Raw genomic sequence first — 16,382 nt, 5'->3', positions numbered from 1 at the left:
GCTAAAGAGAGTGCCGTTAAGGATGTTGGATCAATCCAACATCCACATATCACTTGACTCATGACTTATGCGCGTGCTCATTTCCCTTACAGTATTCTTTATTGCTCAATTCTAGAGCACATGCTCATTTCAACCAACAACCAACTCTTGAACAATATAATAGAGAACTTAAACCTTCTAATTGATGGTGTTGACTTGCCCTCTTACAACCATTATCAATCAACACCACTAGCATCTATACGCTGCACCTGGACATACCATGTGGGGCCATGTACGGCTTGGTCTTCAACCTCAAGTTTTGTTGATTGATCTAAATGTGAAACCTTAACAGTCTAGAAGCATAACCTTAACAATATTCTATAAATAAAGCTGGAATAGGTCATGAAATTCTGATTAATCAACCAAACTTAATTAATAGGTATCATTACAAGCCCTGCCAACTCATTAAGTTACTCTAGAGACCAACTTTTAGAGCTTAGAAGCTGTCCAATTACAGGGAATACATTCAAAACAGCCTAGAAGCTGTCCAATTACAATCAATACACCAGAATTCATGAATTTGCATAGAAATTACAGCCAATACATCAATTCTGGCAACCTTTAAAAATTGCTGAAATTCATTGTTGGATTCGGTTGTGTCTCATCCATATACTCAGGTTGTGATCCATCCAACCCAAAATTGATCTGTTTCATGAATAAGCTGCAAATAATTAGTATGAAATTGTATTAACCTAATAACTAATCATAAAAATAGCAAACTCCAATATGTTTACAGTTTCTTGACTCTCATTCCATGTAACATAGGGCTGGGTTCTAGTAATGTCAAAAGCTTGTGTGCTGTCTGCCACAACCTGATTCTGTTAAAATATTAACATTCAAGATCCATCATTGTCAATGCTTTTATTCTCTGAAAAAAATTATAAATATAAAAATAGTTCAACCACAAGTGAACTTAGATAGTTTTGATCATATACCTGGCTAACATGTCTATCAGTGGAGATGGGGGTCTCTGATGTGCCAAATAAATTTCTGCGCATGTTGAGGACTGGTGTGTCTTCTCTTGAAAGCTAAGAAGACAAGTAACACAAGCAATAACACATTAAGTTATATACTAATAACTTTGTAGGCCAATATCTAGAAGTAACAAGTCTACAATACAATTTAAATGAAATTGTATTAACCTGTTTACTTTTCCTCTTGATAGGTGCTTTCTGCTTCTTCGCTTTAACTTTCAACACTCGCTTCTTCAATGTCGATGCTTTCCTTAGAGACGGAGGTATGCCTTTCCCTCTTACAACAAGTGGACTTAGAACTCGTTTTCCATTACCATTTGTAGTCGTCTCAACTGAATGTAAGACAACATTTGAACCCGTTACAGTCATAGATGGGGGTTGTTGGTTCTGAAGATATAAGGCAATCATTGCATGTAACTTTTGATATGCATCCATGGTGTGCTCAATGGAACCCACTGCAAGAGTTATCATCTTATAACATACATTCAATAGACCTGAATATCTGTTCGTATCTGGCCTCTGATCCTCTACGTCATAGCTGCTGCGGATCAATGTGTATTGTCTTCTGATATCCTTCCTCCATCGATCTAAAATGTATTTACTTGGCAATGATTTTACTTGGTTGGATTTGAATATTGCCAGAATATGCCGACACAGTATCCCCCTCATCTGAAATAACCCACATGAGTACTTTGCATCACAACTTTCCTCATTAAACTCCACAGAAAATGTGATCGGTTTAGCGAACTCCTCAACATGAATTTCATCCTCTACAAGATAGGTTTTTATGGATCCATCCCTTTTATATAGAGCTAGATCCATATCAAGCACACCCATAACTTGCTGCTGAACTTCCTTAAATTTAGCGTTCGTGTACAACTCTTGAAATTTCTTCTCAATGGGAGATTTAGAAATGCAGGGAATTGTGGCACTAAATGAGTGGAAGTCCGCGCTTGTTTCATTCTCAATTTTCTTTCTCAGCGCGTTGTCAAACTGATCAACAAACTCCTTCAAGTTCGTTTTTGCATGAACATACCCATCAAAAAAGGCATTCATACTCTCGCTCCGCTGAGTTGTACTCATTCCAGCCCAAAAGAACTCTTTAAAAAATACAGGTACCCAATGCCCACGCTCAGCGTATAAACTTTGCAATTAGGCATTTTCGTGCAAACTGTAGGTGTTAATTAACCCCTCCCAACAATTCTCGAACTCTTCGATACTCTGAGTATCATATACACATTTCATCAACTCATTTTTCAACTCATTTTTATAGGCACCATGTGAGCCAAGCTTCTCAGGGACTTTTTTCAATATATGCCACAGGCAAAATCTATGCTGTGTTTTCGGGAATACAAGAGCAATTGCATTTTTCATTGCTCTGTTTTGATTTGTGATGATAGCTTTCGGAGCTATACCATCCATACATTTCAACAAAGTTTGGAATAACCATGTAAAGGTCTCTGTATCCTCACTTGAAATCAACCCTGCTCCCAAAAGAATGGACTGTCCGTGGTGGTTTACACCAACAAATGGTGCAAAAGGCATCCCATATCTATTTGTGAGGTACGTGGTGTCAAATGTGATCACATCACAAAAATACGTGTACGCTGCCCTACTACATGGATCTACCCAAAATACATTCCTTAGCCTCCCATCATCATCTAAGTCCATCAATGCAAAGAAACCATTATTCTTGTACTGCATCCTCAAAAAATAATCTCGGAGTGCTCTAGCACTACCAGCACCAAGTCGTAGATGCCGTGCTTTGTCGATGTAATTGCGACAATCCTTTTCCAAAAATGGAAGGTTCTCAAACCCACCTGCACCAACGACAAGAGATCCAAAACTCTTATTTATCCGGATGCTAGCCAAGTCGTTTGTGTCAAGAACTTTTTTTATGGTCTCACTCACTTCTCTATTACATCGAAAGAAGTGGAATTTCTTTGGACTAAGGCCATGATTATGTGTATTATGGACTGTTGTTAACCGCATCTTCCCCTCGACTTTTAATGCATTAATCTTTGCCTTACAGTCTGTCTTTCCGGTCGGACGTGGGTTGGCGACATATAAACTCCTATTTCGAGCCTTCCCTCCACGGGCACATCCAAGGGTGACATATCTGATACTTTGATCCTCTCCCCTCTCACTCCTTTGTGTCATCACGCCAAACTCACATTTCTTAGCATAATCCTTATAATAGCTTTGTAAATCTTCAAATGATTTGAATTCCATCCCCGACTTTGGCTCCTCTATTATATCACCACCATCCGGTTGCACTGACTGTGGTGACCCAATCGTGCCATCGTTGGTTTCCCGGCAATTTGGTATATCCTCTTTACTTCCTTCATCAATTCTAGAGGAAGGACTTGGTGTTTCAGTTTCCTTACGATTTTGTGTAGTTTCTTCACCAACTCTTGCACTCGTTGCAGAGCTTGTAGAGCCGATGAGAGTTGGCGGTCTCATCCCATATTGAAATGGGTAACCAACATTCTACATAAAAAAATTAGAGCAATTAAACTCCACAAAACTAAACTTATACATTAAAAGACAAGAACTAAGTTAACCACCTGCTCAATGTTGCTTGTATATTGGCTGCCATCTGCATATGGCAAAAAGGTTGGTGTCCATGAACACTGTGGTCCATAATAACCGTGCATGTAATTTGGCAGGTTCATTGTACCAGTTTGAGGGATGTCCTAAATTTGTATAATAATGATAATTAGGATGATAAACATTGAGCAGACCCATTTCAATAAGTTTAATAAATTTTACAATAACATATTGAGGTTGGGAGATTTGAGGTAGATGCTGGTAGCGGAGATGGGTGTTCTTCCCCGTTTCCAATGCCCTGTAGTAATTGTTCAATATCCAAGGTAAATCTTTGGGAATAATATCAATGACCATGGATTCATGCACATGCAAATGTCCATGGGATTGTCTACACGTTTAACAAATGTTATAAACATCATCTATTATTTGATCTTTTGCCTCAAACATGCTTATAAATTATGAAATGAATGTAGCATCGATATATTGCTAAATGTTATAAAAGGAAATTAGGACTCTAATTCTAGGTCTTCAAAACTTTAGGCTGGAAAGGGTTTACATGTTGCTTATAATATCATATCCTTCTCTATATAATATTCTATTTTTTATCTGATACCATTGTGACATCACAAGCTATTGATTATGATTGAAATGGATAGAATTGAATGCAATTAACTGTCCAATCAAGTCATTTTACCTGGTAAAACTATTTTGTTAGCTACAAAGAGCTCTGGAGTATAATTTGGCACTACTTGATTAGTAGTACTCCTTAGACTTCTATAAATTTAGCCTAGTAGGCTTACAGCAAAGGAATTAGTGCTCTGAAAATTCCATAGTGGAAGCCCACTTCAAATATCCATGCACACGGAAACATCTCTCAAAGAAATTATCTGGACCATTGATTTCTTTTAATTGAATCTTCTTTCGTGGGGTTACTTCAATAAAATCTACTGGGGGACATGGTATTAAAATCACCAGAGCCACAAAGTTCTGGTAAAGTTAAAATCTTCATAAACATCCTCAGTTTTTGGTCACTTTTAGCCTAATACCATCACTATAACTAATAATGAGTTTCCGTTTATCAGAAGCACAAAATCTTTATATTTCTGAGCAATTAACTCTACCCGAAAGCAATTTTGTTCCAAACCAACAGATTTGGTCAATATTGTTCCTAACAAAACCACAACCAAGAAATCAATAAACATGAGCAACTCAAAATACGTTCTTTACCATTGTATAGTTGCTGAACTGTTATATAGTTCAGTGACGACTAGCTCGATGGTAGTGGCTACGGCCTCTTGAAGATGACCCACAAGAGGAAGATAACCCACACGACGACGATGAGCCACACGAGGGGGAAGACCCAAGCAAATATCCACACAGATCACTTCAAAATTTGAAGACCACGAAGCCGCATAACCTAACTCACCAACTCCACGGTCTGAAACTTCTCTAGAAGCATGTATGAAAATAACCGAGTTGCTAGTTTCTAATACTTCTACACCTGGATGTTGTTGCTCTGATGAAGACGAGCTTGGAAGAGGATCTTCAAAAGAGGAGCTTGAAGATGACCTTGAGAAATGGAGTTGAAGACCACACCTGTGCAACGCAAGAAGCTGGAAAACACATTTCATTTTGAAAATGGTAACCTCGTTTCGGCTCTGTACTAACCCTTTTTTTTTTAATTTTTAATTGCCACGTCAGTTGACTCCGCGCCGATTGTACGCGGCGACTGTACATAACACTTTTGTTAGTATTATTCTCGTGCTTTTCTAAGTGGATTCAAAAGTTATTGGTGAATATAATTATTCTAAAATTTTTTACATTATTTTATAACAATTCATTAATTATTTTATTATTATTTATAAATATTTTTGAAATATTCTTTTCATACAAACGGACTATAGTCTATAGTTTCTTTGATTTATATTATGTTGTATTAGCATCAACGATTATAAGAGTAATTCGACAAAAGTTAACAATAGGCTTGTCGTCTTAGATTTAGCTAAGGTCAATTTTGGTCCTTTTCTTTGATGAAGGGTAATCGAAACAAAAAGTAGTAAATCAGTGAAGGTGGAATAGATAAGAAATAGAAATGGCTTTCATTGTAGTTTTGTGGTGGAGAGTAGACGTAGCATTGGTGGTTTAGCTTGTCTTTGATAATCTCATATCTAGGTGGAATTGATATCATATACTCAAGGCTTTAAAACCTCCTAGTCCTATTGCTTGGTTGTACATGGTGGACTTCAACGAAATCTTTCAGCTAAATGAGAAATATAGGGAACAACTTAGACCTTATACTCAAATGGAGAGCTTCACGATAGTTGTAGAGGATGGTGGACTAAATGAACTGAATTACTTTCACCTAGTGTAATAATAGTGAAGGGAGCAGCTTCACAAAAGAAAGACTTGATGGAACCTTTGGAAGCACTTAGTTATATAATCTCTTCTCGAACCTTTATTTTACTGGTCTTGTAGTGCACACCTCTAATTATAATCCCATTTTGATATCATTGCATGCTTCACTTAATTCAAAAACAAAGGCTCCAAAAATCTTTAGATATGAAGTGAAATGGGGCCAAAGAGAGGAATGTCAGTAGCTTATAAGTGATGCATGGATGAGTGCAAAATGAGGGGACAACTCTAACATGATTACTTTAGAAAGACTAAAAAGATGTAGAGAACAATTGACAAAGTGGGATAAGGAAAGGTATAGACATCAGGCAGGTGCCATTATAGTAAAACTTAATCAAATTCAGCAACTTCAAGGTGCAAGTTTTGGAGAGCACACGGTAGAAATCAAAAGACAGTAGCAAGAAGTTAACTTGATACTTGAAGAAGAAGACTTGTAATGAAGGCAAAGAGTAAAGTAAAGATGGTTGGGGAAGGGAGATAGAAATAACAAGTTTTTTCACATGTGTGCTAACCAAAGAAGGAAGAAAAATCACATTGACATAATCACAAATGGTGATAGTAGGACCTTCACTTCACCTAAGGAAATTGGCTTGGCTTTCCAGAGATAATACTAGGACTTGTTTACCACCTCACAACCCGAAGGCCTTGAGACTTGTTTGCAACCAATGAGACATTTGGTTATCCCGGAAATGAATGAGACACTATTACAAAACTTCATACCAAGGAGGTCCAAGAAGCCATCTTTCAGATGAATCCCTTAAGCTACCCTAGACCTGATGGTTTTCTAGCAGCATTTTTCCAGAAATATTGGAACACAGTGGACCCTGGGGTGTGTATAGTAGTCTTGGATGTGTTAAACTCAGATCGATGAGCAGATGATATGAATGAAACTTTCATCACCTTAATCCCCAAGATAAAAATCCTACAAAAGTAATTGAATTAAGACCCATCAGCCTATGTAATGTACTTTATAAGATTGTTTCCAAAGTCTTTGCTAATAGACTGAAGAAAATCCTACCTTTGATCATATCTCCAACATGAGCACTTTTATACCTGGTAGATTAATTTTAGATAATGTGATTATATCCTATGAATCCATGCATTTTGTGAATAGTAGAACCAAAGGGGGTGAAGGATACATGGCACTGAAGCTAAATATGAGTAATGCCTATGATAGGCTTAAGTGGCAATTTTTGACACATGTGATTGAAAAAAGGGCGTTTGCAAGTCAATGGATTCAATTAATTCTGAAATGTGTACCTAAAGTCTTTTATTATTATTAAAGGTGTTCTACAAAGTGTATTTAGGCCAATTAGGAGAATTTGGTAGGGTGATCCTCTGTCCACAACTTTCTCTAACTAGGGCATCTGGAGTCATTACTAGAGTTCTTATGCAAAGAGGTCAGTTTCACATTACTTACTTATGCTTTGTTGCGACTGTCTACTATTTTGTAAAGCCAATTCTTTGTAGTGGAGTCAATTACTAGGCAGCCTTGAAACTTATGAGAATGCTTTCAAGGCAAAGGCTAAATAAGGACAAGATCTTAATCTTCTTCAGTCACAATACTAGGCCAGACATTATATCAAATATTATTAGCATTGCTGGAGTTAGATCCACAGATTCCTATGACAAATACCTTGGTTTATCAGCTTTGGTAGGTAAGTCTCAACTAAAATCCATTAAGGAAATATTGGATAGAGGACAAGGATCAGTAATTGAAAATTCAAGTGCTTCTCCCAAGCAGGTAAGGACATTCTAATCAAGTCAGTCATCCAAGCCATACCAACCTATAACATGGGAGTTTTCAAGTTGCCTATGGGTCTATTATGAGAGATTAATAAGCTTATGGAAGGTTATTGGTGGGGCCAGCAGAATACTGAGAAAAAGACACATTGGGTTAAATGGGAGAAGATGGGGCCTGGCTAAGTCAACAGGGGGATTGGATTTTGAGAACCTCAATAGGGCCATGTTGGCTAATCAGGGTTGGATACCCTTCAACAACCTCAATCCCTTGCTGCTACAGTCTTAAAAGCCAAGTACTATCCTCATATAGATTTCTTTCAAGCTAAACTTGGTTGCAGGCATCCTTATGTTTGGAGAAGCATTTTTTCTGCAAGACCTCTGCTAGAGGAAGGTCTTATATAGAGGATTGGGAATGGCAACACAATTAGAATTTGGGTAGATAAATGGTTACCTCAACCTACTACATTTAGTCCTTAGAGTAATGTTAAAATGATCGGAGCTAAAGCAACAGTCGCATCTCATATTGTCAAAGATCTAAAGCAATAGAACAAAGATTTGGTTAATGAGATATTTCTAAAGGAGGAAGCAGATATTATAACTAGCATTCCTATTAGCCAATGCAATAGACCAAATTAGTTAATATGGAGGTGCACAGTGAATGGAAGCTTTTCAATTAAAAGTGCATATCATCTTTTAGGGGAACTGCAAAGGAAACATCAAGGCCAAACTTCAGAAGCCAGGAAGGACAATCATAGTTGGCTCAGGCTATGGTAGTTAGTCATCCCAAATGCAACCATGGTTTTCTTATGGAGAGCTTGCCATAATGCCTTGCCAACCAAGAAGAATTTGCTAAAGAGGAATATCATGCAGAGCCCTACTTGTCCAATTTGCACTTATGAATAAGAATCAATAGAACATGTGTTATGAGAATGTGCCTTGACTAGTGATGTTTGGGGACAAAGCTCCCAAAAGATTAAGAAAAGCTTAGTGATCAATTAGAGCTTTACAGCAACCTTTCAGGAGCTAGTTGAGAAGCTTAATAAAGAAGAATTGGAGGAAGTGGCAGTGGTAGCTTGGAAGCTATGGTGGAGGAGGAGTGAGTTTGTATTTCAAGATGTATTTACTCCTCCTAATATTTTGGTCTATCTGTCTCAACAACTATTGCAAGAATTTTAAAAACTGGTGCCTGATAGAACTAGTGTGAGTACTAATCTCCCAACAGGGCAATCAAGTTGGGAGCCTCCTCCACCTAATGTCTTCAAAATTAATTGGGATGCCTCAATTGATAGAGTTAATTGTTAGATTGGGATTGAGGTTATAGTTCATGACTAGGAGGGTGCTGTACTGGCTACCATGAGGATGAAAAAAGAGTGCTTTCCAGACCCTTTTCTACTAGAAACTACAACGTCTCTCCAAACTACAAGTTTTGGAATATAGCTGGGATTAAGGAACATAATTTTAGAGGGAGATATTGGTAAAGTGGTTCAAGGTATTCTTCATTCAGACACAACTGCAACTTGTACTAGGATGCTCACCTCTTAAATCAAACTTTTCTCAAACTGTTTTAAGGAATGAAGGGTAGAACATATTAAGAGGGGAGATAATGTTATAGCTCATACTTTAGCTAAACATGCTTTGGCGGGCTAATGAGATAATAGTTGATGTAGAAGAGATTCTAACATGTATTCAGTTTCTGTTATAGAGTTTTCATTAACACAATTTATACCCTTTGATAAAAATAAAAAAAATAAGGATTGTAAGAGTAGTACATGATTCAGGTGTGGGCGGTAATATCATTAATTTGGTCCAATTCAATTCAATTTCTCTAGGCCCATAGGTAAAGATCATTTGGATCTAGCTAATTGGACAGGTCAGGTGGTTGTTGAGTAGGCCCCAAAGAGATGGTCGGCTTCAATGGGAAGCATCTCCTATAACTACATCTAGCTAGCAGTGGAGATCATATTAATTTTAAGAAGGGATAGCTACTGTTTTTTCCACTTATCATGGAATTGGTAGTTGGAACGTCATGACGTAATTTCATATGTGCAGAACTCTCTCTCTCTCTCTCTCTCTCACGTAATTTCATATGTGCAGAACTCTCTCTGTCTCTCTCTCATTTATATATATACACACATATAATATGTATGCCACAATATGTGTGGTAACTCGTAATTTTTAATTATATTTATATCGTGTTGTGTTATCCATTTTGACCATTTTAATAATAGATTATAAATAAAAGTCAACGTCACACGATTCATTTAAACTTATTTTATGTAAATAGATTGAACTAATACACATAATCCATTTAACTTGACTTAATTAACATAATTTGACATAAGAGTTAAAATTTATATTTATTAACAGCCACAATATCTTTTTAAAAAAAGACTACTTACTAGCAAAAATATCAATATCTTAAAATTTTTAACATATAATAAAAGTAATATTACAAATCATACAACAACGAATATAAGTATTGGTGAATATAAGCATTGGTCCAGAATTATAATTTCAATAATAAAAATATAAATATATTGAGAAATACAAATATTACAACTCAACAATAATAAAATTGAAATTTAAAATAAAATCTAAACAGATCAAAACTGATTGATTTTGATTATGTGGGTTGATCCGTTATTGACTCGATTATGTGGGTCAACCCGGTTAATTGATCCGAACCCGTTAATGTCAAATCAGAATCCTTTAATTTAATTTTATATTATGTTCGTATTAAATTCACAAGTTGTGTCATATATTGTCACCCATATTTGAATTCACCATGTCACACCACATCATCATCTCATTTGTATCTCATTATATATAATGTAGTGCATTTATCACTATTTGATGATAACGAAATATGCAATAAATAATCAATCAAGAGTAGTAAATATGTCATATCTTACTTAATGAGATATAAGTAGGATAATAGTATAATGCATAGAATTTTCATATGTATATATATAACATCATTATTGCATGTTAGTAGTATTTAATTGGACTTGTAAAGAAATTAATTAATGGAAAAACTAGTCATTAAACGTAATTAATTACTATTTGTTTTCCAACAAATTAATTAAAAGGAAGGCAAATAATGGGTGTAGGGTTATATATATGGACGTTACAAAATTAATGAAACAAATGTTAGCTAATTTTAGATCTAGTATTAATTTCAGTAAGTAATATCATCCACTTAGGGCTTGTTTGAAAAAAGATTTCATCTCAAAATTCTCATCGTGGGGAAATCCAGAACCTAGCTAGGGAAGTAAATGTTCTGAGAGAAGCCAATCTCATCCAAGACAGAGAAAAACACTTAAATATCCTCCAAGAAGAAATAACATAAAAAAGGAGTTTGTTACAAGAAGCCCAAGGAACTTTTTTTCCTCTCTCTGAATAGAGTAGGGGTTTTTTTTCCTCTCATCTCTCGTACGAGGTGCTCGGCATGGCGGATGCTTTAGATGAATTGTATGCAAGCTTGTCGCTAACTGAGAAGGAGAATGAAGCAGTCTCGGTGGAGATTAGCCGGCTGGGGGATGTCTTAGAACGTGGGGCAAATTGTTTGATTATGAAGCTTTTGAACAAAAAGCATTATAATCACGAGGCATTTAAGCAGACGATGAGGAAAATTTGGCATCTGGTTAAGGGTGTGAAATTTCGTGATCTCAATTCTGAGTTTACGTTGGTTGAGTTTGAAGATATGAGGGATAAACTCAAGGTTATGCGTGAGGGTCCGTGGTCTTTCGATAAGCATTTGGTTTTGTTGAAAGAATTCGACGGTAGGCTGCAGATTGGTAAGATAGAATTGGTGCATGCTCCTTTCTAGGTCCGTTTACACGATTTACCGTTAATGGCCCGTAATGAGTATATCGAAAGGTTAGTTGGCGGTGTGTTGGGGGAGGTTTTAGAAGTAGACTTAGACAACAGTGAGATGGAGTGAGGGGAATATATGAGAGTCAGGGTTCTCATCAATATTTTCAAACCTCTGTTACGTCGGAAGCGTATGATAGTGGAGGAGCGGGTGTCCTGTAGGGTGAGGTTCTCTTACGAACGGCTACCGGATCTATGTTTCCACTGTGGTATTCTGGGTCATTCCTTAAAGGAATGTGAGGATATTGATGCAAATCAAGTCGATTCCCAGAGGCTCCCATATGGTCTTTGGCTTCGGGCGGGATTTCTTAATTCTCGTAGGAGTGGCGGACGTGCTAATACTATGGCTGCTACGGCTACAACAGAGGCGGCGACGCTTGATCCGGTTGAGACAGTTTCAGGGAAGGATAGTAACGGAAAGGGTAGTGGAGGTCAGTTCGTTACGGATCCTGTGGGGGAGAAAAATCTGGATTTTGAAAGGGCCGATATTTCTGCCAACAAAGGATCTTCATCTGTCCCGACTGTTAAGCCGTCTGTGTTGAATGAGGGGGTTGCTGTTTTGGAATCACCAGTGGATGTAGGAGGCTCAAATAAGGAAGTGTTTGAAACGGTGAATTTAAATGTCGTTCAAGAGAATCAAGTGGAGGATGGACTTATGGATGTTCCAGTGTTGGAGGCCCCTCACATGTTTATGGGCTTTGATTATGGCCCATCGGGTAACATAGGTTCTAAACTTGTTGGTGGGTTTGGCTCCCGAAGCAGTGTTCAAAGGAGAAAGGGTCAGCGAGTCGGTTCTAGGGCATTGCAAAAGATTCAGACCGAGCCACATGAAGGCAGTTCGGTGCCTGGGGTTGAGGCAATTTCCGTCCTTCAGTCCGAAGGGTTTTTCAGTTCAAACCATGGCAAGAAACGGAAGGGTATTTCGATTGTGGATGCTGAAGCTAAACAAGGTAAATTTTCTTCCTCTTCCTCTGTTTCGATGGAGCTGGTTAATGAGAGAACGGCGGTGGCTGATGATCAGCCCCGCCGAGTCCAATGAAGATTTTATCTTGGAATCTCCGTGGGCTTGGGAACCCACGGAGTATTCGTACTCTACGTGATTTAATCACGTGTGAAGATCCCGAAATTCTGTTTTTGCAAGAAACGAAAGTATCATCTCGTCGGTTGGATTTCTGTAAGTTGAGGTTGGGTTTTCGGTATTGTTTGGGTGTAGACAGTGTGGGTCGAAGTGGAGGTTTGGCTCTCTTTTGGAAGGATAACATTCATTTGACTATTGTTAGTTATTCTAAAAACCATATTCATGCATCTATTAAAAACTATGATGGGGTGGAATGGTTGTTGACAGGGGTGTATGGTCATCCCGAGAGTGGGCAGCGGTCTGAAGTTTGGAGTCTTTTGAAATTTTTGGGCCGTGGGGTTAATTTACCATGGCTTTTTTTTGGGGATTTCAATGAAATTTTAGATCATTCTGAAAAATTTGGTGGAAACAAAAGGAGTGAATCACAGATGAGGGAGTTTCGAGCGGTTTTATCGGATTGCCACTTGAGAGATTTGGGTTATGAGGGGGTCCCTTTTACTTGGAGTAACAGTAGGGGAGAGGAGGGTTTAGTGAAGGAAAGGTTAGATAGATTTCTTGCTAACTCTTGGTGGTGTGAAATATATCTAAATCTTCGAGTTTCACGTGGAGTTGCAGCTTATTCTGATCACATCCCGTTATGGTTGGATACTGAAGGGGCTTTGGTTAGAAGGAGGAATAGGAGGTTGTTTAGATTTGAGGCTATGTGGGTGGGAGAAAAGGAATGCTCTTCGATTATTGAGAGGGCTTGGTGTCAGAGAAATGGTCCTATTTCTTTGGATCAGATTATGGGAAGGATTTCTCGCTGTGCTATTGAGTTAGGACGATGGAATAAGGCTTCTTTTGGCCATGTGCAGAAGAATTTAGCTACTGCTAAATGGAAGTTGCAATGCTTAGAAGCGAATGACTCGGGATCACATTTTCTAGAGGAACATAAGCAAGCTTGCCTTGAAGTTCAAAAATGGCTTGAAAGGGATGAATTAATGTGGAAGCAAAGATCTCAAGTAAAGTGGCTCAGAGAAGGGGATTGTAATTCCCGGTATTTTCATTCTAAGGCATCTACTAGACGAAGAAAGAACAGTATTATGCAGTTGCAAGATGAGTATGGCCGTTGGCAAAAAGGGGATTAGATGGATGCTTTAATTACTGAATACTTTCAGAATCTGTTCACTGCTGCAGATCGGGTGGATATGGAGGATATTCTTTCGGGTGTTGAGGCTAGAGTCACAGCTGAGATGAATGAGGCTCTGTTAAAACCTTATGTTGCTGAGGAGGTGGAGTTAGCTTTAAAACAGATGCACCCTTCTAAGGCTCCTGGGCCTGATGGTATGTCTCCTCTTTTCTTTCAGAAATATTGGGGTGTGATAGGTAATTCTATTACCACTGCTTTACTTTCAGCTTTGAATTCTGGCATGTTTCATAGAGGCTTAAACCATACTTTCATTACGTTAATCCCAAAGAAAGTTTCTCCTTCGAAGGTAGCAGATTTTCACTCTATTAGTTTGTGTAATGTGCTTTATAAGATTCTTTCTAAAGTCATTGCAAATAAAATTAAGAGGGTTTTGCCGGATGTCATCTCTGATTCTCAAAGCGCATTTGTTCCTGGCAGACAGATTTCAGATAATGTGCTTATTGCTTATGAGTTGCTACATTTTCTTCGTACTAAGCGAAAGGGTCGGAAGGGGTTTATGTCCCTCAAACTTGATATGAGTAAAGCATATGATAGGGTAGAATGGATGTTTTTAGAAAAAATTATGGAGTCCCTTGGCTTTGATAAGAAACTGATTTCTTTAGTTATGCACTGTGTTAGAATAGTTTCTTTTTCTGTTTTAGTCAATGGAAATCCTAAAGGCCCTATTATTCCTTCTCGGGGTCTTACGCAAGGGGATCCGTTATCACCATATTTGTTTCTCTTGTGCACGGAAGGTCTTGTTTCATTGCTGAAAAGGAATGTGGGTAGGGAAGGGGTGGATGGGATAAGGATTTGTAGAGATGCTCCTAGAATTAATCACTTGTTGTTTGTGGATGATAGTGTCATTTTTTGTAAAGCCGATGTGAGTACAAATATGAAGATCCAATGTTTGTTGAATAAGTACGAGAGAGCTTCGGGTCAATGTATCAATAAGGAAAAAACTTCTATGGTCTTACGCAAAAATGTGAAAGATGATCTGAAAAGAGATATTATGCAGTTGTGGGGAGGTAGTTTTACATAGCAGTATGAGAAGTACTTAGGGCTGCCACCAATGGTTGGGAGGTCAAAAAAACAAGCTTTTTCCGATATAAAAAAGAGAGTGTGGTAGAAGTTATAGGTATGGAAGGGGAATTTGTTATCTCAAGGGGGTAGGGAGGTGCTTATAAAAGCTGTAGCTATGTCTATCCCTACTTATGCCATGAGTTGCTTTTTGTTTCCTAAAACGTTGTGTCATGAGTTAGAGATGATGATGGCAAAATTTTGGTGGGGTGATTAATCTCGGGAAAACAAAATACATTGGTGTAGTTGGGAGAAGTTGTGTGTTTCAAAATTCCAAGGAGGGATGGGTTTTCGAGACCTTCATCTTTTTAATTTAGCCCTTTTGGCAAAGCAAGGGTGGAGGCTTTTAAGAAATGAGGATTCTCTTCTTTACAAAGTTTATAAAGCCAAGTATTTTCTGAATTCAAGCTTGTTTGAAGCCAAAGCTGGAGCTAGTTCATCTTATGTTTGGAAGGGAATTTGGGAAGCTCTTGATTGTTTGAGAAAAGGGTGTAGGTAGTGTGTGGGGAATGGGCAAACTATTCGTATCTTTAAGGATCCATGGTTACCGGATGGTGTAAGTGTTTTAGCTTTGATTGAGGTTGATGAGAACCTAAAAGTTCATTCTTTGATAGATGCAAGTACAGGTTGGTGGAATGTTCATATGATGAGAGCTCTATTCAATCCAAATCTAATTCAACAGATTTTAAAACTACAAATTTCTGTAAATTCTGAAGACTCTTTGTATTGGAGTCATGAGAAGAATGGTAGTTTTTCTGTCAAGAGTGCTTATCGATTTCTTCAACAGAATCAATATCTTTCATATGGGCAGTCTTCTAGTGGCAGTTCTGAAGCTGTGTTTTGGAAGTCTTTATGGCATCTGAAACTTCCTAAAAAATGAAGATTTTTGCATGGAGGGCGTGTCAGGAGAAGCTTCCAACCTATCTGAATCTGAAGAAGAAATATGTATTGGATGATGCAACCTGTGTATTATGCAATCAAGGTATGGAAGATGCTGCTAATGCTTTGTATTTTTGTTCGGAAGTAAGAAATGTGTGGGGGGTTTTTTGTACTCAAATGAATAGCTTGCAATCTGAGTTGTCTTTTTGGGATCTGGCACATTTGGCCCAAGTTAGAGGTTCCGATTCTTTGCTGGCCAGATTTGTGGCTATAACGTGGGGCCTTTGGTATAGAAGGAACAAAAGGCTTTATGAGAATATTTCTATGCATTTTAATGTGACTGTCAATAATGCACTTGCTTTACAACAAGAATATGAACAGGTGCACCGTTTTGATGTTTCAAATCCGAAGATTAGCAAGGTGGTAAGATGGGATCTTCCTCCGTCTGATTTTCTAAAATTGAACATTGATGGGGCCACTTTTCCTGAACATTCTGTAGCTGGGGTTGGAGTGGTCTTGAGGAATCATAATGGGGAGGTTGTCGAGGCTTGTTCTAAGGTAGAGAAAGAGGTCTCCTCTGCTGAGT

At 37.9% G+C, this 16,382-nt stretch overlaps 1 protein-coding gene across 1 annotated transcript; it reads right to left on the bottom strand.

Moving 5' to 3' along the window:
- Window positions 1-600: 600 nt before the first annotated feature.
- Window positions 601-2,069, bottom strand: LOC122291170 (protein FAR1-RELATED SEQUENCE 1-like). Its single transcript, XM_043098809.1, has 4 exons — window positions 1,182-2,069; window positions 975-1,067; window positions 774-857; window positions 601-684 (listed from the first exon to the last, which is right to left on the bottom strand). Exons 1-4 carry the CDS (start codon window positions 2,067-2,069, stop codon window positions 601-603), a joined length of 1,149 nt encoding a protein of 382 aa, XP_042954743.1.
- Window positions 2,070-16,382: the final 14,313 nt, after the last annotated feature.

Source organism: Carya illinoinensis, chromosome 13, assembly GCF_018687715.1.
Source record: "Carya illinoinensis cultivar Pawnee chromosome 13, C.illinoinensisPawnee_v1, whole genome shotgun sequence".
NCBI classification, from domain to species: domain Eukaryota; kingdom Viridiplantae; phylum Streptophyta; class Magnoliopsida; order Fagales; family Juglandaceae; genus Carya; species Carya illinoinensis.
The sequence above is the reverse complement of the archived record's forward strand: the minus strand, read 5'-3'. Positions and strand labels throughout refer to the sequence as shown.

Coding starts and splice junctions, on each gene's coding strand:
- LOC122291170 (XM_043098809.1), bottom strand. CDS start 2,069: ATGAATGCCTTTTTTGATGGGTATGTTCATGCAAAAACGAACTTGAAG. Junction 1,068..1,181: donor TCAAGAGGAAAAGTAAACAG/GTTAATACAATT, acceptor TTGTCTTCTTAG/CTTTCAAGAGAAGACACACC. Junction 685..773: donor GGAATGAGAGTCAAGAAACT/GTAAACATATTG, acceptor TTCATGAAACAG/ATCAATTTTGGGTTGGATGG.